The sequence below is a fragment of the Calcarisporiella thermophila genome (assembly GCF_041956535.1).
Source record: "Calcarisporiella thermophila strain CBS 279.70 unplaced genomic scaffold VTP21scaffold_13, whole genome shotgun sequence".
Classification (NCBI taxonomy): domain Eukaryota; kingdom Fungi; phylum Calcarisporiellomycota; class Calcarisporiellomycetes; order Calcarisporiellales; family Calcarisporiellaceae; genus Calcarisporiella; species Calcarisporiella thermophila.
This window is the reverse complement of record NW_027192203.1, coordinates 70,921-98,427: the sequence shown is the minus strand read 5'-3', so window position 1 is coordinate 98,427 and position 27,507 is coordinate 70,921. Positions and strand designations below refer to the sequence as shown.

At 48.8% G+C, this 27,507-nt stretch overlaps 13 protein-coding genes and 1 non-coding gene across 14 annotated transcripts; 8 read left to right on the top strand and 6 right to left on the bottom strand.

Annotated features, from left to right (window-relative positions):
• Positions 1-600: 600 nt before the first annotated feature.
• VTP21DRAFT_1940 (uncharacterized protein) lies at positions 601-1,339 on the top strand (the record flags this gene model as incomplete). Its single annotated transcript, XM_069392081.1, has 2 exons — positions 601-1,013; positions 1,108-1,339. The coding sequence occupies 2 exons, from the start codon at positions 601-603 to the stop codon at positions 1,337-1,339; spliced, it is 645 nt and encodes a 214-aa protein (XP_069250518.1).
• A 704-nt stretch (positions 1,340-2,043) lies between these two features.
• Positions 2,044-3,127, top strand: VTP21DRAFT_1939 (uncharacterized protein; the record flags this gene model as incomplete). Its single annotated transcript, XM_069392079.1, has 5 exons — positions 2,044-2,087; positions 2,160-2,327; positions 2,391-2,829; positions 2,898-2,993; positions 3,068-3,127. The coding sequence occupies 5 exons, from the start codon at positions 2,044-2,046 to the stop codon at positions 3,125-3,127; spliced, it is 807 nt and encodes a 268-aa protein (XP_069250517.1).
• A 448-nt stretch (positions 3,128-3,575) lies between these two features.
• On the bottom strand, positions 3,576-3,866 carry VTP21DRAFT_1938 (uncharacterized protein; the record flags this gene model as incomplete). Its single annotated transcript, XM_069392078.1, has 1 exon — positions 3,576-3,866. One exon carries the CDS (start codon positions 3,864-3,866, stop codon positions 3,576-3,578), a length of 291 nt encoding a protein of 96 aa, XP_069250516.1.
• A 93-nt stretch (positions 3,867-3,959) lies between these two features.
• On the top strand, positions 3,960-4,781 carry VTP21DRAFT_1937 (uncharacterized protein; the record flags this gene model as incomplete). The annotated part of the gene is made up of 1 exon (XM_069392077.1): positions 3,960-4,781. The coding sequence occupies one exon, from the start codon at positions 3,960-3,962 to the stop codon at positions 4,779-4,781; it is 822 nt and encodes a 273-aa protein (XP_069250515.1).
• Positions 4,782-5,101: 320 nt separating this feature from the next.
• Positions 5,102-5,172, bottom strand: VTP21DRAFT_t165. Its single transcript has one exon. It is a non-coding gene; the product is annotated as a tRNA-Gly (tRNA).
• A 1,737-nt stretch (positions 5,173-6,909) lies between these two features.
• On the top strand, positions 6,910-7,306 carry VTP21DRAFT_1936 (uncharacterized protein; the record flags this gene model as incomplete). The annotated part of the gene is made up of 2 exons (XM_069392076.1): positions 6,910-7,058; positions 7,219-7,306. 2 exons carry the CDS (start codon positions 6,910-6,912, stop codon positions 7,304-7,306), a joined length of 237 nt encoding a protein of 78 aa, XP_069250514.1.
• A 24-nt stretch (positions 7,307-7,330) lies between these two features.
• On the bottom strand, positions 7,331-8,899 carry VTP21DRAFT_1935 (uncharacterized protein; the record flags this gene model as incomplete). Its single annotated transcript, XM_069392075.1, has 1 exon — positions 7,331-8,899. One exon carries the CDS (start codon positions 8,897-8,899, stop codon positions 7,331-7,333), a length of 1,569 nt encoding a protein of 522 aa, XP_069250513.1.
• Positions 8,900-10,498: 1,599 nt separating this feature from the next.
• On the top strand, positions 10,499-15,325 carry VTP21DRAFT_1934 (uncharacterized protein; the record flags this gene model as incomplete). Its single annotated transcript, XM_069392074.1, has 5 exons — positions 10,499-10,837; positions 10,908-13,445; positions 13,537-14,123; positions 14,231-14,600; positions 14,687-15,325. 5 exons carry the CDS (start codon positions 10,499-10,501, stop codon positions 15,323-15,325), a joined length of 4,473 nt encoding a protein of 1,490 aa, XP_069250512.1.
• Positions 15,326-15,576: 251 nt separating this feature from the next.
• On the bottom strand, positions 15,577-16,164 carry VTP21DRAFT_1933 (uncharacterized protein; the record flags this gene model as incomplete). The annotated part of the gene is made up of 1 exon (XM_069392073.1): positions 15,577-16,164. One exon carries the CDS (start codon positions 16,162-16,164, stop codon positions 15,577-15,579), a length of 588 nt encoding a protein of 195 aa, XP_069250511.1.
• Positions 16,165-16,533: 369 nt separating this feature from the next.
• On the top strand, positions 16,534-17,081 carry VTP21DRAFT_1932 (uncharacterized protein; the record flags this gene model as incomplete). Its single annotated transcript, XM_069392072.1, has 3 exons — positions 16,534-16,710; positions 16,812-16,972; positions 17,033-17,081. The coding sequence occupies 3 exons, from the start codon at positions 16,534-16,536 to the stop codon at positions 17,079-17,081; spliced, it is 387 nt and encodes a 128-aa protein (XP_069250510.1).
• Positions 17,082-17,749: 668 nt separating this feature from the next.
• VTP21DRAFT_1931 (uncharacterized protein) lies at positions 17,750-20,016 on the top strand (the record flags this gene model as incomplete). Its single annotated transcript, XM_069392071.1, has 7 exons — positions 17,750-18,241; positions 18,313-18,375; positions 18,600-18,690; positions 18,909-18,974; positions 19,057-19,243; positions 19,313-19,648; positions 19,719-20,016. 7 exons carry the CDS (start codon positions 17,750-17,752, stop codon positions 20,014-20,016), a joined length of 1,533 nt encoding a protein of 510 aa, XP_069250509.1.
• Positions 20,017-22,583: 2,567 nt separating this feature from the next.
• Positions 22,584-23,162, bottom strand: VTP21DRAFT_1930 (uncharacterized protein; the record flags this gene model as incomplete). Its single annotated transcript, XM_069392070.1, has 1 exon — positions 22,584-23,162. One exon carries the CDS (start codon positions 23,160-23,162, stop codon positions 22,584-22,586), a length of 579 nt encoding a protein of 192 aa, XP_069250508.1.
• An 876-nt stretch (positions 23,163-24,038) lies between these two features.
• VTP21DRAFT_1929 (uncharacterized protein) lies at positions 24,039-25,541 on the bottom strand (the record flags this gene model as incomplete). Its single annotated transcript, XM_069392068.1, has 6 exons — positions 24,039-24,185; positions 24,259-24,451; positions 24,546-24,859; positions 24,976-25,082; positions 25,148-25,259; positions 25,377-25,541. The coding sequence occupies 6 exons, from the start codon at positions 25,539-25,541 to the stop codon at positions 24,039-24,041; spliced, it is 1,038 nt and encodes a 345-aa protein (XP_069250507.1).
• A 1,449-nt stretch (positions 25,542-26,990) lies between these two features.
• VTP21DRAFT_1928 (uncharacterized protein) lies at positions 26,991-27,293 on the top strand (the record flags this gene model as incomplete). The annotated part of the gene is made up of 1 exon (XM_069392067.1): positions 26,991-27,293. One exon carries the CDS (start codon positions 26,991-26,993, stop codon positions 27,291-27,293), a length of 303 nt encoding a protein of 100 aa, XP_069250506.1.
• Positions 27,294-27,507: the final 214 nt, after the last annotated feature.

Sequence of the window (27,507 nt, the reverse complement as noted above, 5' to 3'; positions counted from 1 at the left end):
CCCCAATCTATTCTCCTGTCTAGCGCGACTGGAAGCCCCTCCATGGAATTGCGGCTAATCGTTAATCATATATGTTTTAGCGACCTTATGAAGCAAAACATGGCGAAATTTTATTCTCGGAGGCATCGACAAATAAGCTTGAGGGAGGGATCTGATACTCGGGCTTCCAAGCTCTCCCATATCTAGGATCTTTTTTTAATGTATGAAATTCGTGGTACAGAGTCACTTCTTCCCGAGCTCTTTACCAATCTATGCGATGTGAAGGAGCCATTATTCCTCTGTCACAATGAACTCTCATACTGAATTAAAAAATTTAATTAAAAGCCGGCAACAGGCCATACAAGAGGGCAAGACGCCCATGATGGAAAGGTTGGAAGACGAGAGGCCCTCCAATTTAATCTTAAAATCTACTTGGTTAGGTTGCATATCTGGCGAAACTCGGGCAAGTTCTTGAGATTTCTAAGAGGTAGACGCTTAACTTTTGCGGGGAAATTCGGGAAAAGTCACGCCAGGTAATCACCCAATGTCATTGGTTTCATATTTATATAAATAGAAGAGGGGAGCATACCAACATTCGAAAAGTCATAGAATTCCAATACGATGCAGCAACAAGAGCGTGTTAATGCCCACTATGAACAAACGGTTCGGGGAGGGATCAAGGGCGGTATCATAGGGCTAGGGATCGGATCGGGAGGTGTTTACTTTGCACAGCGTGTTTTGCGTCTCAATCCGGCGATTTTCACATTGCCACTCAGGGCCTTCATTATCTCTTCGGCTTCCATCGCCGGGATGGTCATTGCGGCCGATAAGGCATCGCTCGAGTTCGAAAGGCAACAGTGGGCAAAGCTTGATCAGTATTCGTATCAAGTTAATGCGCGCGGAAAAGAACCGGTGGTAGAGAAGAGCAATGGAGAGAGAGCAATAGACTTTCTGAGGGAACATCGGTGGACGCTTGTGGGCGGAAGCTGGGTCGTCGCCATTGCTGGATCCTTGGCGTATTCTCTTTCTAAACGGTAAGGGAGAAATTGTTTGTGATCGGCGTAGAAGTGACTGAACTCATTCTCTGCCATTTCCCAATTTTTTTCCACTTGGGTATCTATCCTTTAGCAACCTTACTATGACACAGAAAATGGTTAATGCCCGTATGACTGCTCAGGCTGCGACCCTTGGCGTATTGATGGTGTCCGCCGCGCTTTCGGCCACGGACAGCAAAGGCTCGTCGGGCCAGCACGTCGACGAGCAGCTTAGAATAGCCCTTGGCCTACCCAGAGACGGGCCCATAGAGGGTCACACTGTCCCACAGGAGAAACGCATCCCTGTTGCTCTGGCGACACAGTAGGGGAGATGGAGCGTGACGAAAGTTTAAAATCACATAGAACATTTCGAAACTTGCTTTTGTAATAATATGACTCTATTTTGCCTCTTATTCCTTTGCTTCCCCTTGTCTTCATGCGCCATGCTGCATCCTTGTCTATGCTGGATATCCAACCTCAATAATACATCTGCCGGCCCTCGCAAGGGGGTCACTAGAGAAGAGAAAAGCTGGATGCAGTGACGGGCAATGGAATCCCGACGGGATGCTCGTGGCCGGGATTAGTGCTTTGAAAAGAGGGGCCGCCGCCATCGCCAATGGCGAGGCCCGAAGCAACCGCTTAGCTCATATTGGCCTCCGGCCGCAACGTCAAGCCTAGTGTCAAGGGGGAATTTGAAATTCAGAGGAAGAGATGGCCTTCCTTTGTTGCACCTCGTTAGGTCAGCTATTTCGCCCTCCTCCAATCGCCGCCGCACTCGCGGGTGCACAATGCGGAATCTAGACATTCTGAAATAACCCTTTCCTAATGGGGAAATCGGGGATCAAAGCCAGCATTTGAGAGAGCAGCGGGCGGGGGCTCACGTTTTGTTCTTCCTCTTTCACACTCTCCCTCTGCCCGCCATCTTCAGGCTACCACGGCCGCGCTAGTCCCGTCCACTGTCGCTCAGCAGCGCATCATAAAGGCGTAACGCAAGGAGACCTACCCGCAGCCATCATTCGGAAATCACAATATGCCTGCACCCATCGAAGTTAGTTTTCCGCGGACCAGTACCGAGTAAGCTTCCCCCCCCCCTGCCATCCCTCTTGCCTCATCGTGATGGGCTAATTTTTTATGCATTTTGCCCAGTAATTGGTACGACGAGTTCCTGCCCACCCCGTACGAGGAGGAAGATGCCCTCTCCACCAAAGACTATTTCCACCCGCAGGAGCTCGCGCAACTGGAGGCGTCTTTCTGCCGGGATTTTCAGTGTTGCAATATCCAATTGAGCGACATGCATGACCTCCTGCAGCACTGGTAGGCCCGCCTCCTTAAGCGCTGCCTTGTCGCCCGGAAATGCTCACGCTTGCTTATTTATAGGGAAGAGTTTCACGTGAAATTTGACGAAGACGATGAGCAATACTCAGTCTACCCAGATGAGGATGAGGAGAGCGAGGACTGCTCCGCCCCCAGCAGTCCGGTCCTTCTCCCGCGCCGCAAAGCAGAAGATGAGCCCGCCCTTTCGAGGAAACGAGCCTACTCGAACTCGAATCCGGATTTCTTCCCCATCGCCAAACGCATGCATCCCGCCCCCGGCCCATTGGGCGAGGATGATGATCTCATGAACACCCTGTTGCTGGTTGCGGCAGCTGGTTCTACCGCATTATCGGACGACATCCTCCTTGCCGCGCGTAGCCGCGATGAGCTCTCGCTACTGGAGCAACATCTTCAGCAGTCGGCCTCGCGCCCCACCGCCGAGAGGCAGCGTCACCAATGCGGGAGCTGTAAAAAAGTGTATAAGACAGCCAATGGATTAAAGGTAAGCCATTCGTAGGGGTACATTGCCGCGCATGCGGGGGCGCTAACCGGGGCTATGCTTGCTGGTAGTATCATCACGAGCACGGCCACTGCTCTGAGGTCGAGGAGGACGACGAGTCAAAGCGATTCCGTTGCAACATTGGCAACTGTGGGAAGCGATATAAAGTAAATTTCCCGATCTCCTGCTCGCCTGTTTTGTAGTGGATCCATAACCTTTGATACTTTTGCTCTCTTGCCAGAACCAGAACGGACTGCGCTACCATCTCCACCATTCCCACGGCCAGACGGCTTCCCACTAAGCGCCCTGGCTCTCGGCCGCCCCCGCCAATCCAAAAAATATAAGTATTTGTACTTTTTCACTGTCTTGTGTGTGCTGTGGAGAGCTCTCTCCACGGCCAAAAGTCTGTTTTGTAGTGTGTCTCTCCCTTTTCCCCTTGTTTCCCTCTCCCCCCCCTTCCCCTATTTTTTTTCCTACTTATAATTTTGCATGTATATAATCCTTTTTCTTGTGCCATATTCTTTTTTTTTTCTTTCTTTCTCTCGCTTTCCGCGCGACAAAAAAAAACATATAAGAAGGAAAAAAAAAATAAAAACAATGGAAAAAGGATTTCTCTCATAATCGCTCCAGAGACCGCGAAGCTTAGTGAACAAGGCCGGCGAACGGGTTTCGGGAGAAGAGCAAGCCTCAGGATGCAGAACCCTTCGCGGTGCTCTGGCCGGGTCGCCGGGCTCCGCAGATTTGTTTTTCTATTTTGCCTCCGCGTACCAAACTGTTTTGCCTTGTGTACAGGTGGGCGGATCGATTGGGGTGGGGCTGGCTTGCGCCGAGCCATACGGGGCAATAGAGTTGAGGTTGTGTGCTCCAGAGCCCATTCCTAGGAAGCAGGGGAGCGAGCCGAGGAGTCCAGGGGGGCCTGGCGGCGAGAGGGCCCGGAGAGCGCGCTTTTCCTGCTGGTTATTTGTTTGCCATCGCTTCTCATTTCCTGTGCCAAGTTTTATAGTTTCCCCCAGTTTCGTTCTCCGCCGATTGTTCAACATTCTCGCTGAAAAAAAAAACTTGATCCTCGACTCGCTTGTATTTCCCTCTATTCCCCTCCACCCCGCTGCCCTGTTCCCGTCCTGCCCATTTCCATGGATTACTTCAGCCTTCCCCTTATTCCGCATCCCCTCGAGCCCCCATCTACCGCATTCTCGCCGCCCGCCGCCATGATTCCCATGGACCAGCAGCCATCTTCGCTCGTCCCGGAGCCGGCTTCTGCTCTGCGCCGCCACAGCACCGGCAACGCAATCACCAATGGCAGTGGGGCGCGATGGAACAAATCAAGCTCTGAATTCAATCTTACATTCTATAATCCCTTCGAGACCCGCCATCGGCGCCGTACTTCACGCGCTGAATCGCGCATCCTTGAGAAGGTGTTTGCTACCAATCCGAAGCCCTGCGCGATGACCCGAAATCAGCTTGCAGAGCAGCTGCAGATGTCGCCTAGGAGTGTCCAGATATGGTTCCAGAATCGCCGGGCAAAAGCAAAGGCGAAAGCTAAGCCCAAGTCGGAGGGCGGCGATGGCGAGGGCAACAGTGGAGAGGAGGGAAAGGAGGGGCAAGGGATTTTCGAACTGGAATGGACCCAGGTTCAGACTGGCCGCGAGGCGACGGCAGAAGGCGTCCACACCTTCGCGGAGACGTGCGACGAGGACGAGCTTGGAGAGCGGAGGAACTCCATGCCCCTAATCCACCAGCGGCCGATCTTCTTCCCGCCGCCGCCCCCCCCCGCAGGGTATTACCATGTACCCAATCTTGCATTTGAACACCTCCAACCGCATCCCATTTCTCAGCACCAAGAGCAGCCCGTGCCAGTCCCATTTCGCTTAGAGCCGCATTTGGTCGTACCAAACCAGCAGCAAAGAGTTTCGCGCATTCATAGTGTAGATTCGGCGTGGCATCTTTCAACCTAACCTTAAAGCTTTTCCCATATTTAATGCTTCAGATCACTTTTTCCGCTTCCCACCATCATCGCTATATCAACCCATCTTTCTTTTTTTCTTTATCCTTATTTTCATATTTAAACGTATATATATATTTTTCATAATTATGCTCGCTTTTCCTCTCATGCTTTGGATGTAATAAAACGTCATACAGCTCCCAGATTCTTAAATTCCAACACGATGAAAGCGCTTTCTTCGGCCCATGGTGGTAAAGAAACAAGAGAATTGGGACAAGACATAGGGTGGGTTATGTCTAGATGAAAAGGCGAAAAAAAATAACGGGAATAACTTGCAACTGCCGGGAATCGAACCCGGGTCTCCACCTTGGGAGGGTGAAATTCTACCACTAGACCACAGTTGCTTTCTTACTCCGCTTATAATCGAAACGGGACTTGTATTTATCAGCCAATTTTTCCACTTTTTTCGGGCTTTCCTCCCGAACTACCTTTTGAATAATGGACATCGCCTAACCGAGCGAAATTACACTCGCTGAACAACTTGGACACGAGATGCAAAAAATCGTTAGGTCCAAATGGTGATCCACATCCATAAAGGATAAAAAGAAGATATCCAAGATCTTTGGTGTAAAGAAAGTTGGATACAAGCCCAAGGAGATGAAATGTCCTTCATCCAACACACTTAGCTCCAATACGATTCTGCCGAATACCCTACCATCCGTATTCTAATTTTTCTTTCTCCCTCCCCTATTCTACTTTCCTCTCTCCTTGAAAAAATAGGAAAGGTATACACACTCACTGTACATCCTCAATTCTTGCATGGATTTCTTGTTCTCTATCAATACCCTTTATTAAGAACAAAAAGGATACTTTTTAATAAAGATTCTTCTAACAAAAATACCCACCCAAATTACCTTTGACGTTCTCGCATCCTTTAGTATGATGTAGGATGTTCGTTTTCTAGAGATAAATAGCCAGTTTTTGATCCAAGATAGTTTATATAGTTGTTTTCTTGATAATTACTAACTGTTATATTTTATTACGCATCTAATTTTTTTTTTTTTGTATCAGTGCTTTCTTCATTTGATTCTGAAATATTTATCATCTATTTTATATAAGTTTTCAATAAAAAAAAAATGAAAAGATCAATAATGAACGCTATTTAATTGCTATAAAATATGGCACGTCTCCTCCACAATTCCAATGCTTCATGTAACGTTGGTGGGGGTTCAACTGTGAAAATAGCCCAACTTAGATATTTACCCTGCCTCAAAAGTATAATCCTCGATATCAAGAATAGCAAAAAATAAAGTGCACGTAGAAAGTCAGACCCAGCGGCAAGGCGCTTGGATTGATCTCTCTAGTATACAATAAACTGGTGCCCTGATACGGTATACCAAGTGAAGTTCTGGTTGGAATTCCGGTTCGCACTTTCGATGCAGTAGCCCACCACTGGAGCGACGCAATGGTATACAAAGCCGTAGGAATATACCGTTTGGGCCACGTAGCCACGTGGTATCAACGTCATGAGGCCGGTCTAGACAACTGAGGCACGTCCGAACGGTTTTTCTCAAGAGTATAGGTCCCAATTTCGAGTAGAAGTGCGGAGGATGGACGTGGAAACCAGGCGGAAACGATCTGATGAGCCAGGGATAGGTCAGAGAATTGGCAAAGGTGGGTGCAATCTTCTTAAAAACGAGTTTGAACAGGGGTAGCTTGACGCCCTACTGAGCGAATATGAAGATATATTCGAAGGCTTGGGGACGCACCCTAGTTGTGGGGCATGAAAGGGATACGGGAGACACTCTTCCGATTAAATGTGCTCCCTCTCGCTCAAACTGGGAGCCTCAAGAAATAATCAGCCGGAGAATTAAGGAGATTCTGGAGCAGAACATCATTGAGTCTTGTATTTTGCCCTGAATCTTCTCCCGTCGTCCTGGTGACAAAAAAAAAAGGGAAAATGAGGCTCTATCTGACTCGGGCGCCGTTCACTTTCCAGGATGGAGAGAGCATTAGACGGACTATTGTGGATAAACTAGATAGTATTCATGGATGTTATTAACATGTATTCAAGGAATTTTTCAAGACATCTTGAAAGCTTACATGGAGTTTACTAAAGAGTGCTCCCGAGCAATCTGCAAATGAATCGAGAGAAGCCCAACCATCTCGGGCAATGGGAACTTAAGTATTTGGGGCATGTTCTATTTCTCGTGGGAGTAGCGGTGGATCCGAAAAAAATCGAGGAGATGCCCACGCCTAGCAACATTATATATATTCGCGGTATTCAAAGGTTGGCCGGAAATGGACGACAAAAAGTGTATCAGTTCAGGATGATCACACGACCTCTGAAATGGTTGACACGGAAACACCAGCCTTGGAAGTGGGGAGGAAAGAGGAGGGAGCTTTCCATCCTAACTGAGTCACCAATATTATCGTTCCCGGATTCCCAGTCTAGATCGCGAATTCCGCTTGATCTCGGGTGCGAAAGGACTCGGGTGCGATATTGGAGCCATATCAGCTAGATGGCACTCGGAGTAGTTGGGTATGCGAGCGAGCAAGCGATCACACGACTGGCCAGAGTTTTCTCCTCCCCTTCTTTGCCACGCCGGTCAAACAGAACAGCTTAGGGGTCGACGCTGCCAACGCGGCCAGCAATCTGCGCGACGCAGGCTCCTCTCCTGGCTCCCAAGAGGCGCACAGGTGCTGAGTGCCATCTGAGAACGTGGTCACCAGCAGCAGCCCACTTGGCCCATCCTCAGCGGCCACCAAGTCCCACTTACAGCGGCCGTTGCCAACAATAGCAGCGCCGAGATGACCGGTCGGGTCAGGGATGGTGATGGTGCTCCTGAAGATGGCGGGGCGTGACCCAAGCCGCCCTCGAAAGACAACTTCGAGCAGAAGCTCGTCGTCTATCTGCGTTAGCCCGTAGTGGCCGACGGCACTCAAGTGGCGGCGCACTAGGTGCAGCGCGTCGCCCAGGAGTTTGAGGCCTGCTCCCGTGCCGCGCCCCTTCACCCGTCTGCTGAAACTCGCACTGTACTCGGTTAGAGTGGTTGGCAGCCAGCAGGCGGGGCGAAGGTGGTCGTCCGAAGCGAGTCGCCTCCACAGCAGTAGATCGGCGGATTGCAGGCGGTACACCGACGTCGCCCATTCCTCGGCCACCGGTAGCTCGTCATATCCCAGGAGTGGCAAACGCGGCATCCAAATGGCCTCCAAGGCGGATAGCGAGAGCTGCCCGAAGTCCTCTAACAGCCCTAACAGTCCGGCCAGCGACGGCAGCGGGATACGCCCACTCTTACAAATGGCGGCATGGGTGACGGTCAACTGGCCTTTAGGGTCTCCTGGGCCCATCTGACGCGAGAACGGCGTAAGCACGAACATGCGTCTGCTCGCCTGTATGACTGCCCAAGTGGTCACGGAGAGCCGATTGCACATGTTCACCACCTGGGACTGATGGCTCGTGACGTACACGGCACTGGCAAGGCAGCACACACGCTGTAGCACGGCCGGGCGCTTTAGGTGCGAGTTGCCCACGCCCGCCACGCTGTCGCTGCCAACCACCAACCCGATGGAGTATCCGTCCGTTCGGCCCGCGCGGAGTAGATCATTCAAATCATCTTCTCGCGCGCTCCAGTCATTGGCCGCCCGCAGACCAGCGTCCGCCAGCAGCCATATGGCCCGGTCGTGCGCCGCCAACGGCCTGCGCACTCCAGTCAGGGTGTCCACTCCACTGGCACGGATCCCCAAGCTGCGCAGCTCCTCGACGGCGGATTGCATGGAGTGCAGAGGCTGCTGCGAGCACCAGTGCGTCAGTGTCTGTGCTCCGCTGGGTAGTTCGACCAAGGGGGTCCCACTGCAAGCGCAGCGTGCAATCAGCCCCGCTGGGGTGGTCAATCTCTCGCTTCCCGCATTGGCATTGGCGGCGGGAACCACCACCTCCAGCTCCGAAACATGCACAGGCTGCCTCCCTTGGTGCCGCCATGCCTCTAGCCAGCCGAGGTCGGCCTTGTTCATGATGCCTCCGCTGGAGTACATGCAGCACCCAGAATTCTTGGAGTCGCTCCGGATGGCTGTGCCAGCAAGGCGGCCAGCCACCGGGGCTATGTTGGAGGTTGATTGAGAAATGCCCATTTGGCCTGCAAGAATGAGGTGTCGAGTCACTGGGATGAGGGAGAGAGGGAAGGAGGGAGAGTTGAAGAATCCGGGAGGAGTACCGCACGAGTGTTATATTTTTGGTGGCAAAGGCGAATATTCTTTGGTGAATTCCCCCCAGTTGAGCCACCGGAAAGGCTGTGGAAACTTGGAGGAACTGTGGAGGAAGCGGACCAATTTTGTGAAAATTAAACCAAGGGCATGTTTGTCGGCGACCTTGCCCGCTCCACTTGGTCTCTTGGGCTCCCTCTGGCCCAGCTGTAGCAGGCGAGAAAATTCCGCACCATCCAACGGGCGAAAGGGCCGAGGCAGAAGTTGTGGGAAAGCCGACGCAGAGCAAAGGGGGTGTTCGCGCTACCGCTCTTGTCGCATCTACGCTTGAAATTAAGCGGATCCCTGCATTTTAACTGGCTACCGCCGGTTTCAACACAATCCTCAGAAAGAATCGATTCTTTCGTGTAAAAAAAATGCAAGTCTCGAGACACTTTTTGGCTTGAGAACTTGCCTATGAAATGATTCACCCAAGAGTCACCTTGCTCTTTTTGGAAGTGAGCACTCGGCGTGTTTCTACTGCAAGCTTCGACCGCTTGTCAATGTCACCTTCTCCTCTGCATTCATAAGCGGCTGTCAGCAATCGACGAGCCAAATGAAGTGCCAAGGAGATTGATCGCACTTGTTAAAGAGAAGCGGGTTACATATACTGGAGAGCACAAAGAGGAGGTATGGGGTATGGGGTATGCTTTACTCCGCAGCAGTGCAAATACGAATCGCTCCTCCCTGATTAGTAGTTAAGTAGAAATGACCGAAGTAGATTGCCACAAAGTTTGAATAGCGCGATCATTCCGAAAGTTTTCCTGGGTCGAGAGAGAATGTATCTCCCTCCATAGCTTTTAGCAAACTTCATGCTGGCAACATAGCTTTCAGTGAAGATCAGAGTCTGGGCAGAATAATCGGTGAATCGGATGAAGAATGGTGAAGATGGATGAGGTTGAGTGGAGAGAGCGCAGGAACTCGCTAGAAAATTGATAGCTTTTCCGAAGCAATCGAGTTTACTTGAGTATTCAGCCGTTGAGTATAAACTTGTCCTATTGCTAAAATATCCCACCTACTATAGTTTGGCCAATAAATTAAACCTATATTAATTCATATGGTCCTAGTCTTTGGTGATATTGATTTTCCAATGATGAGTGCTTACTATCATTCGCCAGCTCAATAGCTTTTTTTTTTTTTCAATATTGGAGTTAACAAAGAGACTATTTTTATCGGGCATTGTTATCTCGATTTTGATTGGCTATGAAATTTCAATACTGGTTTCATCGTTCTGTGCGCACGCGTTAACAACCGTCTTAATTGTTTTTGTAGCCTCTAATCCTCTCAACCCCCTCATCTTCATCTAAATCGAGAAAAGAGCGGGCCTATATTTTTGGGTAATTAATATCTGGGCTAGGTAAATGTCGTATTCTGATTCCCATTTTCGAGGAATAACGCGTAAATAATTTATTGATTGCTATCATGGTGTTGTGGTTTTCTAACTCGGTCATGGTTGCGGTCTCTCAATAGAAATAGTGTCCTAGTCAAATGTCCGGCGGCGTAAGAAAATCCGCTGCCCACATCGTGGTTCCTCCCCACGTGTACCTACAATGGTTTGAGGCCATACACAATGCAGATGCCGAGGCAATAGAGCATCTCTACTCAGTCAATCCACAGATGCTCAACTTGCAGTGTATTGATTCGGTAGCATACGATCCAACCATGGCAAAGGATGCAGTGCGTTTGCTTGGAGAGGACACCAGTAATATGACCGCATTACAGTATGCACTTGTTGGTTTGGACGCAGAGGATCCCGATCCCGAGCAGGATCGAAGAGAAGAAGATTTGATAATTTTAAGACGAAACATTATAGAGATGCTTATCGAGGTGAGCCCCCCTTCCCTGGGTTTGTGCATTATTATTCGGCATTCGTGCTTATACACTCCATCCTTCTTAGGCTTCCACTCCTAGAGACCTAAATTTTTACCGTTGGGGAGGTGGAAACACTACATTGCACCTCGCTGCTTTCTTGGGAGAAAAGGCTATTATCCGCCACCTGCTGGCAAAAGGAGCTTCCCTGTTTACCAGAAATGACCTCGGGCTCACCCCTATGGACGTGGCATTAGATAGTGAGACGCAGATGGTGCTACAACAGCACGAGCTTATTATCGCTAGCAAAGCCGGTCGCCGATCTCCGGTCAAAGATACGGGCGAAGAGAAACGGTCTCGTTCCAACTCGCTCTCGAATAACCAAGCATCCATCTCGAGTGCCTCGAGTGGCGGCGAGAACGGTAGGCGGCGAAGCGGACAGGATTTAGTACTCCAGATGTTGGACAGCTTTATTAAGGACCAGGAAAAACATCCTGGCACGCCCACTTCTGCACCTACTAAGCCTATTCCGTCGACGCCGGACACCCATATCCCTCTCCCGCGCCAGCGAAAGCTCTCCACCTCCTCCACCCAATCCTCCACTCCTTCCATGATTCCCGTGAAAGTGGGCAGCTCTCTTCGAAAATCTGAGGGTAGGACCCCGCTGTCTTTCTCTACAGAGCGCCGAAGCTCTGTCACGTCGGAGGGAACTCCCAGAGAAAATACGGCTGGGTCGGTCGACAAGAACCGAATAAGAGGAATCGAATTACTGCGCCAGAACTCTCTCGTGTCGAATAGCGTGTTTCTCAAATCGGGTGCAGACAGCAACAAGGATTCCAAGGGTCCCGAGAGCAAGCCGCAACACATCCCGATGAAGCGTTCCAGCAATTTTATTGATCTGAAGAGAATGGCCGAATTGAGCGCAGCAACAGACACTCCTACCGCCGTGACTGGGTCGAGAAATCCAGTTCCCCCTCCGCATTCGCCCTTAGCGGAGGAGGTTGAGCACGACAAGGGTGACGGCAAATCCAAAGCTTCACTTGATGTTCTCCGATCGAGTTCGCTAGTTTCAAGAAGCGTGTTTCGTCAGGAGAACAGCGACGAAAGCAAGGACGCTTCCGCCGATAGCGGAATTGAATTTGAGGATCCATTTAAAAGCGATGACAAACCCTATCCTGCCATGGCCCAGCAGCATAAAGAGGAGAGCATTGCTGATGACGAGAAGCGGAGGAAGTCGCTGAGCCGGCTACGGGCAATAAGACGCCGCTCCAACGCAGCGCATATCCACGATACCTCTGATGAAGAGTCTATGCCAGAGGAGAAGAATGACTCTTATCCAAAATCAACCCATCGGTCGAGGAGAGGCGACGGGGAGGCAATCAGTGAAGAATCCGACTGGTCCGAGAGGGATGAGCCAGCAAAATCAACCGCACGAAAGAAAACACCTCCAAGACCCTCCTTTGTACGCGGCCCTAGGGATCGGCCCACTCCCTACGCGAGAAGGGGGGCGAGGGTGAGCCGAAGCAGGAGTCCTCAGAAAGAAGCTGTGAGCGGAGCTGAAAGAGCCAATGGCGGAGGTGTAGAATCGTACAGATCGCCGCCCCCCCTACATCCGAAATGCAAAGCAGAGGGGGGAGGAGAATCGTCGGTGCCGCAGACGTCGGAGGCGGATGCCCAATCGATCCATGATGATAAACCGAGTTCCGGAAATGAACTTCCCACGCGAGACGAACTAGAGGGGAAGCCGCGGCCTGTTAGTTACTTCGGGTCTCTCCCGAGAGAATCCGAAGCTGAAGCAGTCAGTATGCCACCTCAACGCAGTATCACACTCACCCGTCTGGACAGCTCCCCCACCAAATTCGATTCTCCCACACGGACCCGCATCAGCAGGTCAGATGTTCTCTCGCGTCTTGCTGAGAGGCGCAAAACAAGAGACTCCATGGCCTTACCCCCGCCGTTAGCGCCGAGCTCCGCCCAGGTTGACGATGACGCGGCCGAAGAAACAGAAACCTTCGAGGCACTCCCGCTCTTTGGGAAGATGTTTGCAAAGAATGCAAACTTCAGGCGGAGAGTGAGCGGGAATATGGTTGCTATGGACGGAAAGGGGAATGTAGTGTCGGATAATGGGTTCGAGGTGGAGAAGGAGGAGACGAGTGGAGAAGAGGACATGGAGGTACTTGGTGGGGGAGAGGTAACGAGTGAACCCCAGCCGGATTCCATGAATACAAGCGACGAGATGGTCCAGGTCCACGAAGCAGAGTCCAAAAAGCGTAAAGAGGAATCCTTGAATGGGGAGGACACCTCCGCTTCCAATTTTCCGATTGAGGAACAAGAAGAGGCCGGTGTAGATCAAGAGAAGAAGGAAGACTCCCCAGAATCTAAACATGCATCATTGCCGGCCAACTTCGATCAAGTTCCCAAGGAAAATGCTTCCGAAGCACACGCTCCTGGTGAATCAGCCAGCGCAAACAATGATGCCCATTTGCCGAAACGCTCCAAATACAACCCTCCGCAGAGCCTTGCGGAATGGCGTCGGCAGAAGTTGATTGCAGAGAAGGCGAAACAGCGAGAGGAGACCCCGGAGGACGAAGAGGAGGAGGAGAGAAGAAATGCAATCATGAATAATGTGATTATTATTTTTTTTTAAGTTTTAGTGATTTTGCTTTAGCGCATCCAATTGTGGAGGCGAAGATACTTAAGGGCTGTTTTATTTTTAGAAACGCCTCAAGCGGTTGACCTATACCGAAGGACTCTCCGAACGGCAGAACCAACTACAGGAGCGTGAAGCGCGGCGGTACATACTCGAGGTCCCACAGCGACGCATGTCTCGTAGCTTCCAGGACTACCTGCTCGACTCGTTTGACCGCATTCTCGAGGGCGAGCGGCCGCGATCCTATATCCAGCGAAGAAACTCCCACGTCCTGCACCTAATGAGCCCAGAAGCCTTGGTGGAGGTGGAGGATGAGAAGATGAAGGACAGCGGCGAGGAGAGTGAGGAGGTGAAGCCTAGATGGAGCGACAGGATAGAAAGCAGGCCGGTTTGGAAGACGGTGAAGGACCCGGAGAAATTTGGCACCTTCAGCCGGTATAAGCGCATGTCGTTGAAGCAGCGCTTGTCCGATGCGCGTATCCGCGATCAGTTTGGTCGACTGTACATCCGCGTGTTGACGCTGGAGCACGTCACGCTTCCTTTGCCAAAAGAGAAAACCATGGTGCGCTGTGTGCTCAGCGACGGAACCCACCAGTACCAGAGCGAGTATGTGTCCCTAGGAAGCCGAACAGACATTCACCACGAGTTTATCATGTAAGTGCTGAACACCATTCTCCCCTTGTACGCCGTTTTTTTTTTTCTGTTGTGAGACCAGATGCTAAAGACGCCATCATCCCTTGGGGACCATTTCTCTCCTCTAGCTCCGCTCACCCCGGAACCGTGCTCACAATAAGCTTCCACGTTCGCCCCGACAGCCATACCAAACCCCCCGGCGCACTCTCTCGAGTCTTCTCCTCACCCAAGAAGCTTGCCGACCACATCTCCTCCTACATTGACCGCGACTCGCAGGCGATCGCGCTGTCACGTGTTCCCTTCAATGCACTGCTGCCGAAATGCCGCACAACCATGTGCTCCGTCGCATTCGACTGCCAGAATGACTGGCATGGGGCGGACCCGTCGGGGAGCAGGAAATTTGGCGCGACGAAGAACCTGCAGGTGCTGCCCCAGGTTCGGCCAAAGAAGGTGGGAACGCTGGGCGTCCAAATGTTTTATCTGCCAGGAGTAGACGGGGTAGGACATGATTTGAGTGGATGGGGCGAGATTTTATTCACTGACCGATTGCAATGTTTGTCATTTTTGATTTGCCCACTGTGTAGATGGACCCGTCGTTACCCAAGAGACTCACCGAATGCCAGGAGGCGCTCAATATCCGCCGCTGGCACCTCATGTGCTGGCAGTCCGGCTATATGACGCAAATGGGCGGGGATCTGAAGTACTGGAGACGACGGTACTATCGCCTGGTGGGGGCCCGATTACTTGCCTATCACGAGGCCACCCTGCTTCCACGCGCAGGAATCGACGTGAGCCAGGCGGTGTCCGTGATCACGGGGGCGACGGCCAATTCCGCCCCCGCCCACGAAACAGAGCCTGACGCCGCGGCAGATTACACGACGGGGCGGCCGGTGTCGGTGCAGTTTGCCGCCGCCCTCCCGCCACTTCCCCCCGGCCAGAAACATCGCAGTATCATGGTCACGTCATCCTCCACCCTCTCCTCCTTTACCTCGTCCACCGCCTCCTCCACAACCTCCCTTCGATCAAAGCAGTTCGATGATGTCGAGGAGCTCCCCGTGGCGCACAGCTTCCGCCTCGTGTTCGCCAATGGGGAGCGCATCGACTTTTATCTTGACGACGATGCGGAGCGTGACCGATGGCTCGAAGTGCTCGACGCCATTGTCGGCCATGTTCCACATTGGCCAGAGTGGCTTCAGGAGGGGAGAGAGGAGTTGGAATTGTGATTAATTTTTTTCCCTTTATATTGTCGATTAATTGTATATACCGTATAGTGCTATCTCAATAAAATAATACCAGAAAAAGAAATGCAAAAGAAATGAAAACAAAAAGAGAAATAGTGAAGGTAAACTGTATAAGGCATCGCACAAGAGGGTGGAGATCAATGCAAGGGGAGGGAGAGAGAGATGAGGGGGCAGAGGGAGAGGGGGTATCGTTGGATGTAAAAAAAAATAGAGAAGCATGCTCAGTATTCCACCTATTTCAAGCCTAATAGCTCATCGGTATCCCATCGGTACCTCCGATAGAGCGAATTATCCCGTTTTTTTGAAGCAGAAGAGGCAGTGGCCAAAGAGACGGGTGGCGGTAGCAAAAGTGCCTCGATATTCTCGTCTGTCGCCTGTACGCCTGTCTCTCGCGTAGCTAGTGGGTCATGCGTGGCCGGCGGCTCCTTAAGTGTATTCTCTACCTGGAGAACGGCGGATATTCGAGGGGGAAGCCGTAGTCGCCCTCGAGTTCTCCGAGCCATCTCCTCCTGGCGTCGCTCAACCTCTTGTTCCCACTCGGCGAGATCGGCGGTGAAAGGCTTCGGGAGCTTGTCAGAAAAGTTGGGTCGGTGAGGGGGGCCCGTCGGAAAAGGAAGCGATGTTTGTGATTTTACGCCAGGGGGGGAGGCGGAGGATATGGAGAACAGAGGGGTGGTTGGCACATTGTCAAAATTAGTCGGTGATCTTACACGCGGCGACGAAATGGGTGAGTTATCACGCCATTCGTCGTTCATGCCTGGCACGGAGGCGAGAATATCCGGCGTGTCCCAAGCATTGGCGTACTTACGAAAGTTTTCCATGTCAGAGGCGAATGGGCGAGTAAACCGACATTATGAAAAACGACGAATGGATTTGGAGGAATTAAAAAGATGGCAATTACAGGATGAAGAAAAAGGGGGAGGTAGTGGAGAGAGGGCGAGAAGTACGCTTGCCTCTTAAAGGATGAGGGTTATTGGGAGGGTGTTCAAAACTACCACCATGGCCTTGGATAAAATAAGGTTATAGGATGGCTACGGCAGTCTTGTGATTAGACCATCCTTATTCCCTCGTGTAAATGCATATGTTGAGGGCGATCTTTTAATCATAACAGATAGGGGATCTCGAACCTATATCGCCATATAAGATACTAACTGAGGAAAAATATAAAAAATATAAAAAAAAAGACCAAAATGCAGTCCTCCGATTCAAATACTCTCGATGCACAGCCCTCCACTTCCACCTCCAACTTGGTGGGGCATAAAGTGCCCATTGACCCGCATCTCGTCGAGCAGATTGAGGAAGAAGCTCGAGCCGTGGCCGAGTCACTAGACGCGTTACTAGATCAGTTGCGGAGCGAAATGCTCGAGGTAGGAAAAGTTTGCCGATGGAGAGTGGAGATCCGCATGCTCGAATATTTGACCCCTCTCGATTGCTCCCGGCCACTGCTAACTCTCCATTTTATTTTCAGATGTCGACACAAACGCGAAATTCTTTCGATGCTTTTTTCGATGCAACCAATTCATGGTGTGAGACAGTGGATTCCGCAACCGCGCGCGCCTTGGAGCTCATCACGCGATGTGATCAACTTGACAAGGATATGAGCGGGGTGGAAATATTAGCAGCCCAAATGTAAGTGTTGTTAAGATGCCTCAAATGGATTTAGAGATTAATCAATTAACTACAACATAGAAAAACAATAAAATCGAATCTCGATGCCTTGGAAAAAGCAATCCGTTAATTCCGGTCACTGCCCCAAGATACCCTTTCTTATCTGTCTGCCAAAAGAGTGTGAATATGTCTGTTTTTCGTTGTCTCACATTGTATATTGTAAATTCAAATATCTGAATTCAATGAGTATATATCCATTTCAACTGTCCTAGCTTTTATATGGAAAACAGCAGAGCTTTTAACTCTTTGATCTGGAAATAGCTGGCCTTCATTTTTGTATTTGATGTGTGGATGACTTGTGTTTTTGAAAGAAAAAAAACGGCAAAGATCATACAGATTGGAGTGATTGGCTCAACACAATCGAGCAATTCGAACATTTGAACAGCAATGCGTAGAGTAGAATTCATTTATGGCATTGTTCGTTAGGCTGTGGCCCTTATTATTAGAATCTCATTACAATCACTCTATATAAGAGGTATCTTGCATAATCTCATTAATGGCTGTAGACCAAGTAACGTGTTGAGAGAAACACGCTTTTTTGAGTCATACTAATTAGCTAAATTGAAAAATTTTAGCTTGCCCAGTGACTGCTCTCAACGCGAAAAAATTTCGCGTTAAGCTTTTTCCCCCCGAAATTGGTTAATATAAAACCACTCACGGCCGTTGGTGCCAACCTATAATTATACATAATTCAAAAGTTGGAATTCGTTTGAACCATTGAAATCAGCCATAAACAAAATGTCCTCCCCCTTAAGATCCAGACGAAAACGGATTGTAGACGACGAGGAAGACCAGATAGTTCCGAGTAAAATCAGCAAAATCTCTCCTCGAAAACAAAAGAGAGCTGCTGCTCCTCCTCCACAAAATGAAGTATCACGCACCATGGGCATGGTGAATGATGTACGACGCCGCCGTTTGCTCACAAAGCAGCAGATGCAACAGGAAGTAGTTCCACAGGTGGAAGAGAGTGAGCTTCAACAAGAGCATCTGCTGAGAGATCATAAGAAGCCACAGACGCCGAGGAGAAGATCAGCGACAGGGACTAACGTCCTGAAGAACAAACAGTCTCCAACCATGCAGAGAATACTCGAATTGCCACGGAGAAGAAGAGAAGCTGTGGGGTCGACCGATGTAGAAAACAGAAATTCATTGAATAACGAGAGTAGAGAGGAGGAAGCAGAATCTGATGAGAATGAAGACGACAAGGGAGCATTTGAGATAAGTGATGAGGTAGTATTTACAAATTGACGCTTGAATTGTTAAAGCCATCCCTAATCATTCACTCTGACTATTTCACATAGCAACGAGAGCGGTTTGAACAATTGAAAACTCACTTCCTCGAGATCGACCAGTTTGAATTGGCGGTGGAAGACACATAGGAAACCGCGCATACGAGACAGTTTTTTTCTGCTTAAATATCTTCTTTGCATGTTTACTCTTGTACTATCTACATACACTAGCTTTATTTTTTAATCTATAAAATGAAAATATCATTGCTTTTGGCAGTCTGTACAAATCTTGCTCATTGCCCCAGATTGTAGTTGCACTAGGGTGCCCTCGAGAATAAACTCGGATCGCGTGTGATCAGATGTGCAAGGGGAGTAGGATCGGAGCAAGATTTGAGGTTCAAGCCTACGGCCGCACGTGCTGGAGTGTGTGGGCCGTGATGCTGGTTCAAGGTTGGTCATTATCGTGAAATATCATAGCACGCTGAGGAACCTCGGTGTCCTTGCCTTGTCGATCTTGCCTCCCCAACCCAGATAATCTTCGCCCAATCCCCTCTCATCCGATCTCGGGCCAATCAGGGCGCTTTATCACCACACATTTTAAATCACTTTCCTTTTCTTGCTCGAGTATGCCTGTTTTGCTCTTACCACTATTTATTGAATATACACAGGCATTGGAATTCGAACCATGAGACTCATTATACGTGCGGATTACGACGCTGTGGCCGAATACACCGGTAAGGGAACAAGTCCTGATGGAGGAATGAGAATGTGTAATGACCTGCGCCGACTCTGCTAAACTGCTCATTTCAACCAAAGCGAATTACATAAAGGAAAGAATAGTCCAGTTCAACCCCACCCCTGAACGGCCCTTCGTCTTGGGGCTGCCCACGGGTTCCTCGCCCATCGGATGCTACAGGAAGCTCGTGGAAATGAACAAGAACGGCGAGCTCTCTTTTGCTAACGTAGTTACATTTAACATGGACGAATATGTTGGGCTTCCTCGGTATAGTTTAACCAGAAAGTCGTTCGAAATGAAGGTTGTGCTAACATGAGTGTGGCTGGTGCTTTGCAGGGAACATCCCCAGTCATACCACACTTTCATGTGGGAACATCTGTTCAAGCACGTCGACATCTTACCCCAAAATGTACATATCCTCGATGGCAACGCGACTGACCTCGATGCAGAGTGCCAACAATTCGAAGAGAAGATAAGGCAAGCTGGGGGGATCGAGCTGTTCCTCGGAGGGATTGGTCCGGACGGACATATAGCGTTCAATGAACCGGGGTCCTCGCTGACCTCTCGCACTCGCGTCAAGACACTGGCCTACGAGACCATTCTAGCCAATGCTCGGTTCTTTGACAACGATCTTTCCAAGGTGCCCGCCTTGGCGCTGACGGTGGGAGTAGGGTAAGTGGAGAATTGGCATAGTCACGCCCGCATAGATTGATTTAACGACCAGTTACGATGCTTACGATAGAACCGTGATGGATGCGCGCGAAGTGGTCGTCCTCATCACGGGAGCTCACAAGTCCATTGCACTCGCCAAGTGCATAGAGGATGGCGTAAACCATATGTGGACTGTGTCGGCCATCCAAAAACACCCCAAAGGCATGATAGTGTGCGACGAGGATGCCACGCTGGAACTTCATGTCAAAACCGTGAAATACTTCAAGAGCATCGAGAGGGTGCACACCGAATTGATAGGTACCGAGAATGTGAGTCTTCAGGGAGGGGTCAAGGGCAATGTCAGGCGTTCACAGATCCCCCGTGAATAGTCGAGAACTGCTATTATGGATATATATGTTCTCGCTCCTTAGGAAGAACGAGGGTTTTTATTCATTTTTTGTATCCATGGGCGTTATTATTGATTTAAACTTAATGGCAGGTTGCATTATTAAGGTGATATTGGCTAGTCCCTCTTTTTATTAACATTATCGCCTGCATTTCTAAGGCAATAAAACCATTCACCAGAATTTATTTGAACACTACTAAGATAAATTGAAGGCTAGACCTGAGCTTCCTTTGAAATAAAAAAGTAACAAAAAAAATCCACTCACCACGGGACAGCTACAAAGGGATGGAACAAAGAAACGCACCCAACAAAACCTAACCTGCACTGCATGATATTAATGCCGCGGGATGCTCAACATAGGGTCTCCACGAAATTAGCTTAATGATCGAGCCTCCGATCTCCTCTCGAAAACTACCAAAATGAAATCAACCAACCTTCCATCTAGCTATGATCGAGATCCCGCGGGCTAAACGAGGTCGATCTTATTCTTAACCATCTAGTAGAACTCACCTTGGTAAAGTTCTCGAGGAATGTTCTCGACTTTTGGATCCTGGACAGACACAACATTGATCTTTGCCCTTCAAAATTCTATGGTGAGAATCGTCGAATTAGAGAGTGCTGACGATTACTTTATCAAAGAATTGGAGACTATTGGTAAAGGTAGGGATGTCAAGATTATTGTGTTTAAAATCACCAATGGTCCCCAAAATTGATGTGATAATACAAGTATATGCAAACGCAAGTAATAGGAAAAACTAAAAAAAAAAATAAATAAAATTAAGAAATGGAAAACAAGAGAGCCAAAAGCAGCGTGCAAACAATGGTTCGCACTTTAGTGAGAATATATTCTACAGCCCACAGGGCGAATCTTATTGTATGAGTCACAAGCACAGCGTGAAATTAGAGTACCTAACCGAAAGCTTCCACGACCATTTCTAATGTCCCTAATAAGAAAATGGGCAGGAATACCATATAAATATAAGCCATTCTGCTAGGTAGCGAAGGTTTCAGAGCTCCAATTTGATATTTATAGAGCACTGGATAAACTCCAAATCCAAACTTAAGTCAATATGAATACTTTAGATTTGTCCAGCAGATCTGAACAAATTTGAGAGTATCGGAACGGACATTGACTTTTCTAAGCAGCACCAAGCATTACCCCCACGAAATTGCCCTTGCCTTAAGCGGATATTATAGTCTAGTTTATTGAGTGAACTGGGACGACGAAGGAGCAATAGCCGGGAATTGGTACAGGTATCCCTTCTCCTTTTGAACTTGCCCAAGATCCCCCCATGGACATAGGCAAGCCAGCTTCAGCTCTCCATCTACTGATTCCTTAGCTTCAATAGATATGATTTTAAATGTCCATTACACTTCAATCACATAGAAAGCATTATTAAAGAACACAATAGGAATTGAAATGCAAATCTCACAGAACTCATGCAAGTATGTCTTCAGAAATGCAGAGCGAGAAAGATGTCATACCCACGTTCTGAATTCTAACTTAATTTCATCGCAGGTTCGATGGGATTCCATGCTCTCAGATCTCTTGCCAATGCACATGTAATGGGCCAGTTTCCCATAGAATAGCGAGCGACAATTTTATGCACTTGGTAACTCGCGAATAACTATTGGGCACCATCCCGCGCGGACTCTTTAGAGCCAGTCGGCGGGCGGAAATGTGAGGAAAAGGAAGTAGCATTCTGAATTGCTTTGTGAGAGGGAAACAGCGCTGTATTACTTGGAAGTTAGTTTCTGTTGATGAGGCGCGAAACACGACAATATAAAAGAGAATATATGAAAATACTGCGCCACCAAGAGGCCATTGGAAGCGAGAGATACTGTGGTTCTGTGAAGCCCCCCAACGCGACCCACTCGAGGCAACCGGCCTGTACTCTAATACTTCGGCTTAGCTCATAACACGAATAGACCCGGGTATAATTTTCCTCGCCCCACCTGAACCTTCTTTAGACTTCAGAAAACCTTCGGATGCCATGTGTTGAGCACGGACCCCGTTCGAGAAATATTAAGTTGAAATAGCCTTCTTATGACAACATATCGGCCAGTATTAACCAGAAGATGGCTCAGATGAGTTAAGCTTTTTTGTATTAGAATTCGTACACCTCAGGTACGCAACGGGATCCTACCACCACTCATAGCGGGCATACGACCAGGAGTCATTTTTAGAGTATGCATAAAATGAAATTTTATACGAGGGAGAACAGCGTCGATGTCCGCCGAGTGTGAGACGTGAGGCGCTCCCTCTTTACCTCGAGTGATGAACATTTATCCTCTCTAGTCGTTTTCCTTCATTGGTATAGAAGATCCATTGTTGTGGTGTAGAATCATTATACAGCGAGCAAAAAAGGTATATAGAAGATAGCCCTCCCCAGGGGAAGGGCAGAAGAAAAGGGATTAAAAAGGCAAAGAACAAAGGAAACGGAAGTAGGAAAAGATCTATATTCTATTTACAAGTTAGGCGACATATTACAAATGAAAAAGAAGAGAAAAAGAAATGAGAAGAAAATCTTCTTTTAAAAAAAATACAAACTATCGAACTTGCGCTGAATACCAGGGCAGATATTTAGCATTGGGTATAGGAGGGGACCAGCACCCAGGGGCTGGAATGAGGGGAGAGGCGGCCAAAAATACTATGGAGTTGGATGCGGGCGGAGGAGACAAGGGCTCGGGGGGAGGAGAGCCGGATTCAGCACTTTCACACCGGCTACGATCCTCGTGGGAACGCATGTGACGCGTCAGGGTGGTTCGGCGAGTGAAACGCTTGCCACACTCGGGACACTCGTAAGGTTTGCGTCCGGTGTGCGTGCGGCGGTGCCGCGCCAGCGAAGAGGAGTCTGAGAAGGCGCGAGTGCAAGACTCACATTTGTGGGGGCGCTCTCCCGTATGGGTTCGGCGGTGCACGGTTAGCGCGCTGCGCTGGATGAACTGCTTACCGCAGCCGGCCCAGTCGCAGTGGTAGGGGCGCTCGCCGCTATGGATCCGTTCGTGGCGAGAGAGATCGCTTCGACGCGAAAAGCTGCGGTCACAGCCCTGCCAGCTGCAAAAGTAGGGGCGCTCCTCCGCCGCCGAGTGCTCTTCGCTGGTATTTAGAAGACTCTGGATATCCATATGAATACAACGGGCGGTAGGAGCGAGATCAGAAGAGAAAAGACTACTGGTAAATATATATGTAGATATATATTTAGATAATGCTAGATGGAAAACAAGAAATATTAGGGGAAAAAAAAAGAAAAATAAAAAAGCAGAGGAGGGGGGGCTAAAGTTCTAAAAAAAAATATGAATACTTGAGGCAATTAGGCGGAGAAAAGAAGGAAACGGGCCAGGCCAGCGTATTTATGTATTTTTTTTTAGAATTTTGTGTCAAATCAAACTAGAACTATAAACAAGGTTATCGGTTACATTGTGGAGCGCACAAGGATGAAAACGAGAAGGAAAACGTGCCTTGAATATAAATTTTTCATTTTGGCCCATTTCCATGTAAACACACATTAGCAGACCGCCGCTTCCATTTGTCCGTTCTAACTTTCGCGCTGTCAACCGCACAAGCGCTCTGAGATTCAGCCTCGCCGTATAGGGGCCCGCTGGTTCACTTCTATGGAAGGCAGTTGCTTGGTTCTTGGTTGCACGTTTCAAGGGGCAAGAAATAGATTTTCTCAGAATGAATAGACACGTGGTCGCTGAGTTTAGGCGCATGGTGCCACAAGGTGAATGCCAGACCTTAATTATTGATTTAAGCGCTGGCTTACTCGTTTTCTCAAAGTTTAATGATAAAAATGGCTAACGGGAAAAAGATCTTGTTCGTTTGTCAGCGCGAAAGGATTAAACAAAAAAAAAAGGGGAGGCAAATAGAAGGGGAAGGGCGAGGGCGAGGGCGAGGGGAGGGGAGAGGAGAGGAGAGGAGAGAAGCGGAGAAGAGAAGAGGGGAGAAGCGAAGAGAAAAGAAAATTAGAACACAGGAAAATAAACAGATGCTATCACTACAGTTCATCGGCCCCCATCTCGTTGCTCTGCGGAAATAATGCTGGCGCACTGCCATACCCCATCATACCCGCACTTCCATAGCCGCAGTTTCCCATCGTCGCCCGATGAGGTCAGGATGGTTCCAGTGATGTTCCACTCGACACGCCATACCTTTTTTCACACAGTATGGAGAAGAGAGTTCAACTAGTTTTTAACTTAATAATCGGAGGAGTAATATTTTTACCTCTGCCTCGTGTTCATTCGACTCCATCACTCGTTCTATCCGGAACCTCTTCTTGCTACTGTTGACGTTAATTGCGGATGGTTGCACAGGGGCGCCGGTGGTCTGGGAGTAAGCTCCGGTGGCCCCGTCTTCGGTCAGCTTGAAAATTCGCACGCGATGGTCCTTGGACGAGGTTGCAATCAACTGATAGCTCCTATACACAGAGATAAAGAAGGAAAAAAAAATACGCCAACTTAGCAACAGAGTCGACCGTACTAGACCGTTTCACTTTGGACGGGCTACTGCACCTTCCCATAGATGGCGCCCAAGCCACATCGTGTACGACATCGTTATGGCCCTCGAGGATTTCATAGGGATGCCATTTGTTGCTGGTTTGGTCGCAGCGGAAGATCTTGGCAGTGTTTTCGCGGCCGCATCCCACCACGATCATCTCCGGCATAAAGCGATTCGGGCACCAGCTCAAACAGTAGTTCGCCTCCATCCCCTTGCTCTCCGCTCCGGTCGGGTTGACGCTGATTTCCTCCATAATAGTCCAAGAGGCAAGGTTGATCACTTCGGTGGCTTCGTAGATGCGAAGCATGCCATCCGCCCCTATAGATGCCTAAGATGGAGACGATTGGAGAGAGTAAGATACCGTGCCCTGAGCCATTGAAGCACGAGGAGAGCCTCCGCGGACGCCCTAATGACGAGTAAAATAAAAATGAAGAGGATAATCACCAGTTTGAGCCCGAAATAGTTTGGTGCAAACTCGATATCCTGCACTGAACCACTGCTCTCCACGAGACGTGCCTTCTCGATCCATCTTCGGCCGCTATTTTTTGCCTCTGAAATCAAAAGGCACCAAAATGAATAACCATTTCCCCAGTTCAAAGCAAAAAGCGATACAAACCTCTCTCTTGCTCCTCCCAGATACGGATTGATTTGTCAAATGAACATGATGCAATCACTTGCCCGAATTCGGGATGTGCCCAAGCAACTTTGAGTATCGAGCAATCATGCGCCTTGTTTTTCATTAGAGATAAACAGGAGTCAGTAAAGTGGGATAGCATGGGGTGACATTAAGGATGCCATGCTGATATATGGCTCAGCTATTGTGCATAGAGAAATGTCGTTGCTACCTTCCAAGAATCATTCAAATCCCATTGTTTTTTCTCCTCGTTCCAATCCCACACTTTTAGCCGTTGATCCGATGAACAGGTAACAAATCGTCGGCCATAAAAATCGTAAGCTACATCATGAATGAGATCATCGTGGCCATGTTGCATCTTATTAACCGTATTCATTGTATGCGAATGGTGGATTATGTGCTGCTACTCGCGTCTTTCTCGTGTTTTGAGGTAAATTGACTTGGATTGAAGCAATTGAGGGCAGGTTCTGCGGCTTAGAATGGGCCGACTATATTTTTACCAATTTGCGAAAATTGGAAGGCACATAGTATATGATCATCGCAAATTCAATATTACAAGAACATACACATGTTTCTAGATGAACCAGATGGCCATATGTGAATGAGTATATTATTAACCTCTAAAATAATAGGAACACAACTTGTATCTGTACATATGCATAGCTAAACGCTCTCTTTTTCTCAATAAAAGCTACCACTGCTAATATCAGGGTGATATGCTGCAGAAGACATATATCAGGAACCATATTATAGTAAAGCTGAATGCCCACTATGGCTTTATCACGGCAAAATTGCCTCTTATTCACCCTCCATTAGATGTTTCGACCTATCCTGGCCGTTTGCCATTGCACAAGTGTATTTGAGCGGGTGGATGCTTGAGTAGCATTTCTACAATCCAACCAGGAGGGTTCCCTCAATAAGCTCGCCTTAGATCGAGTCCACGCAACCCTTTTTCCTCCACTACCCCTATAAAACTGACAGATTATCCATTCGACAGCAAACTCAACTAGGCCATATCGTCTCGATCGTATTCAATAAAGTGCCCGTATACTTTACACAACAATTACGGACGAATATCCCAAAAACCCTGAATAACACGCAGTGGCAAGAAGTTTTCAAAAAGCTAGAATTTCAAGGCTACATAGGCACCTGACTTTGAATCAGGCCTGACCCAATGAGTCGAGGATCACCTTAGTCATTGGCTATTTGTGCACATCACACATATAAAGGAGACTGCATCAAAGTCAATACTACTCTATACATTTCTCGGCTAGGCACCCGCTGCTTAGGTCTAGGCCTCTTGACCGATTCTCTCCCCGAACCGCTTTTGGCCCCCCTTGTCCCCTCTCCTTTCCCCTCCATAGTCGCCGAATTCTTGTTCTCGGCGCCCATAAAAAGAATGTGTTGAGGATGCTGGTCAGCACAGACCACCGGTCCATGCAGCAAATATGCAAATATAGAGAAGAGCTTCCCCTAGCGGAGAATGCATGCCTTTGCTTGATATCCAGCCCACCCTCGCGAAAGATGGATAAAGACGCATTTGAGCAGCAATCTTTAAGATCGGGCCCAAGCAGCAGGATTTGTTGTTTGTTCGATCTACTCTGTGACTACTCTTCGATCCAATCAGGCAGCATCTCCGTCTGTAGTTTGTATTTTCCCGATCCATCCGTTCTCACTTGACCCGGGATAGATTTATACGCATCTGGATCCTTAAACTCTCACTCGTCCGCTCGACTAAGCAGCACACGAATTTGGTTTATATTCAATGTAGCTCTTCTTGTTCTCTCTCTCTTCTTCAAACGAGCCTCTTGCAATTGCCCTTAGGATGTCGCGGCTAAAGGCTACTATGTTTCAGCTCTTTCTTTTGGGGATCATTGTCGCATTTAGTCTGTTAACGGCTGCCACAACCAACATGCTTGTGCACGCCACCTCGGCGGTACCTAGATGCACGAGCCTTGACCTTCCGGTCCCCAAAACTGAGGGAGAGCTGGTACGTCGCGCGCTGACGCTGAATCGCCACCAGCTGAATTTTGCCGCGATGGAACAATTAAAGGAAGATATGCATCAGCGGTTTGGGCGACTCTTGGCCGCACGCCAGGATGCGATGGCAGGTGTGTTGACAGAATAGCCCCGCTTTTCTCCCAGTTATATGCATATAAACCAAGCTGAATGAGCGCCTATATAGGATTCCAGGATGATTAGATGGCGACTGCACTAGGTTCGCATCATTTCATTCGCGTGTTGTTCCCATTTTGTTTTGTTTTGTAAATAATCTGGTTTTTTTGTCCTTGTATTTCTATTTCTCTGCCGCAATGTTCTTATTTGATTTTCAAAACAATGTG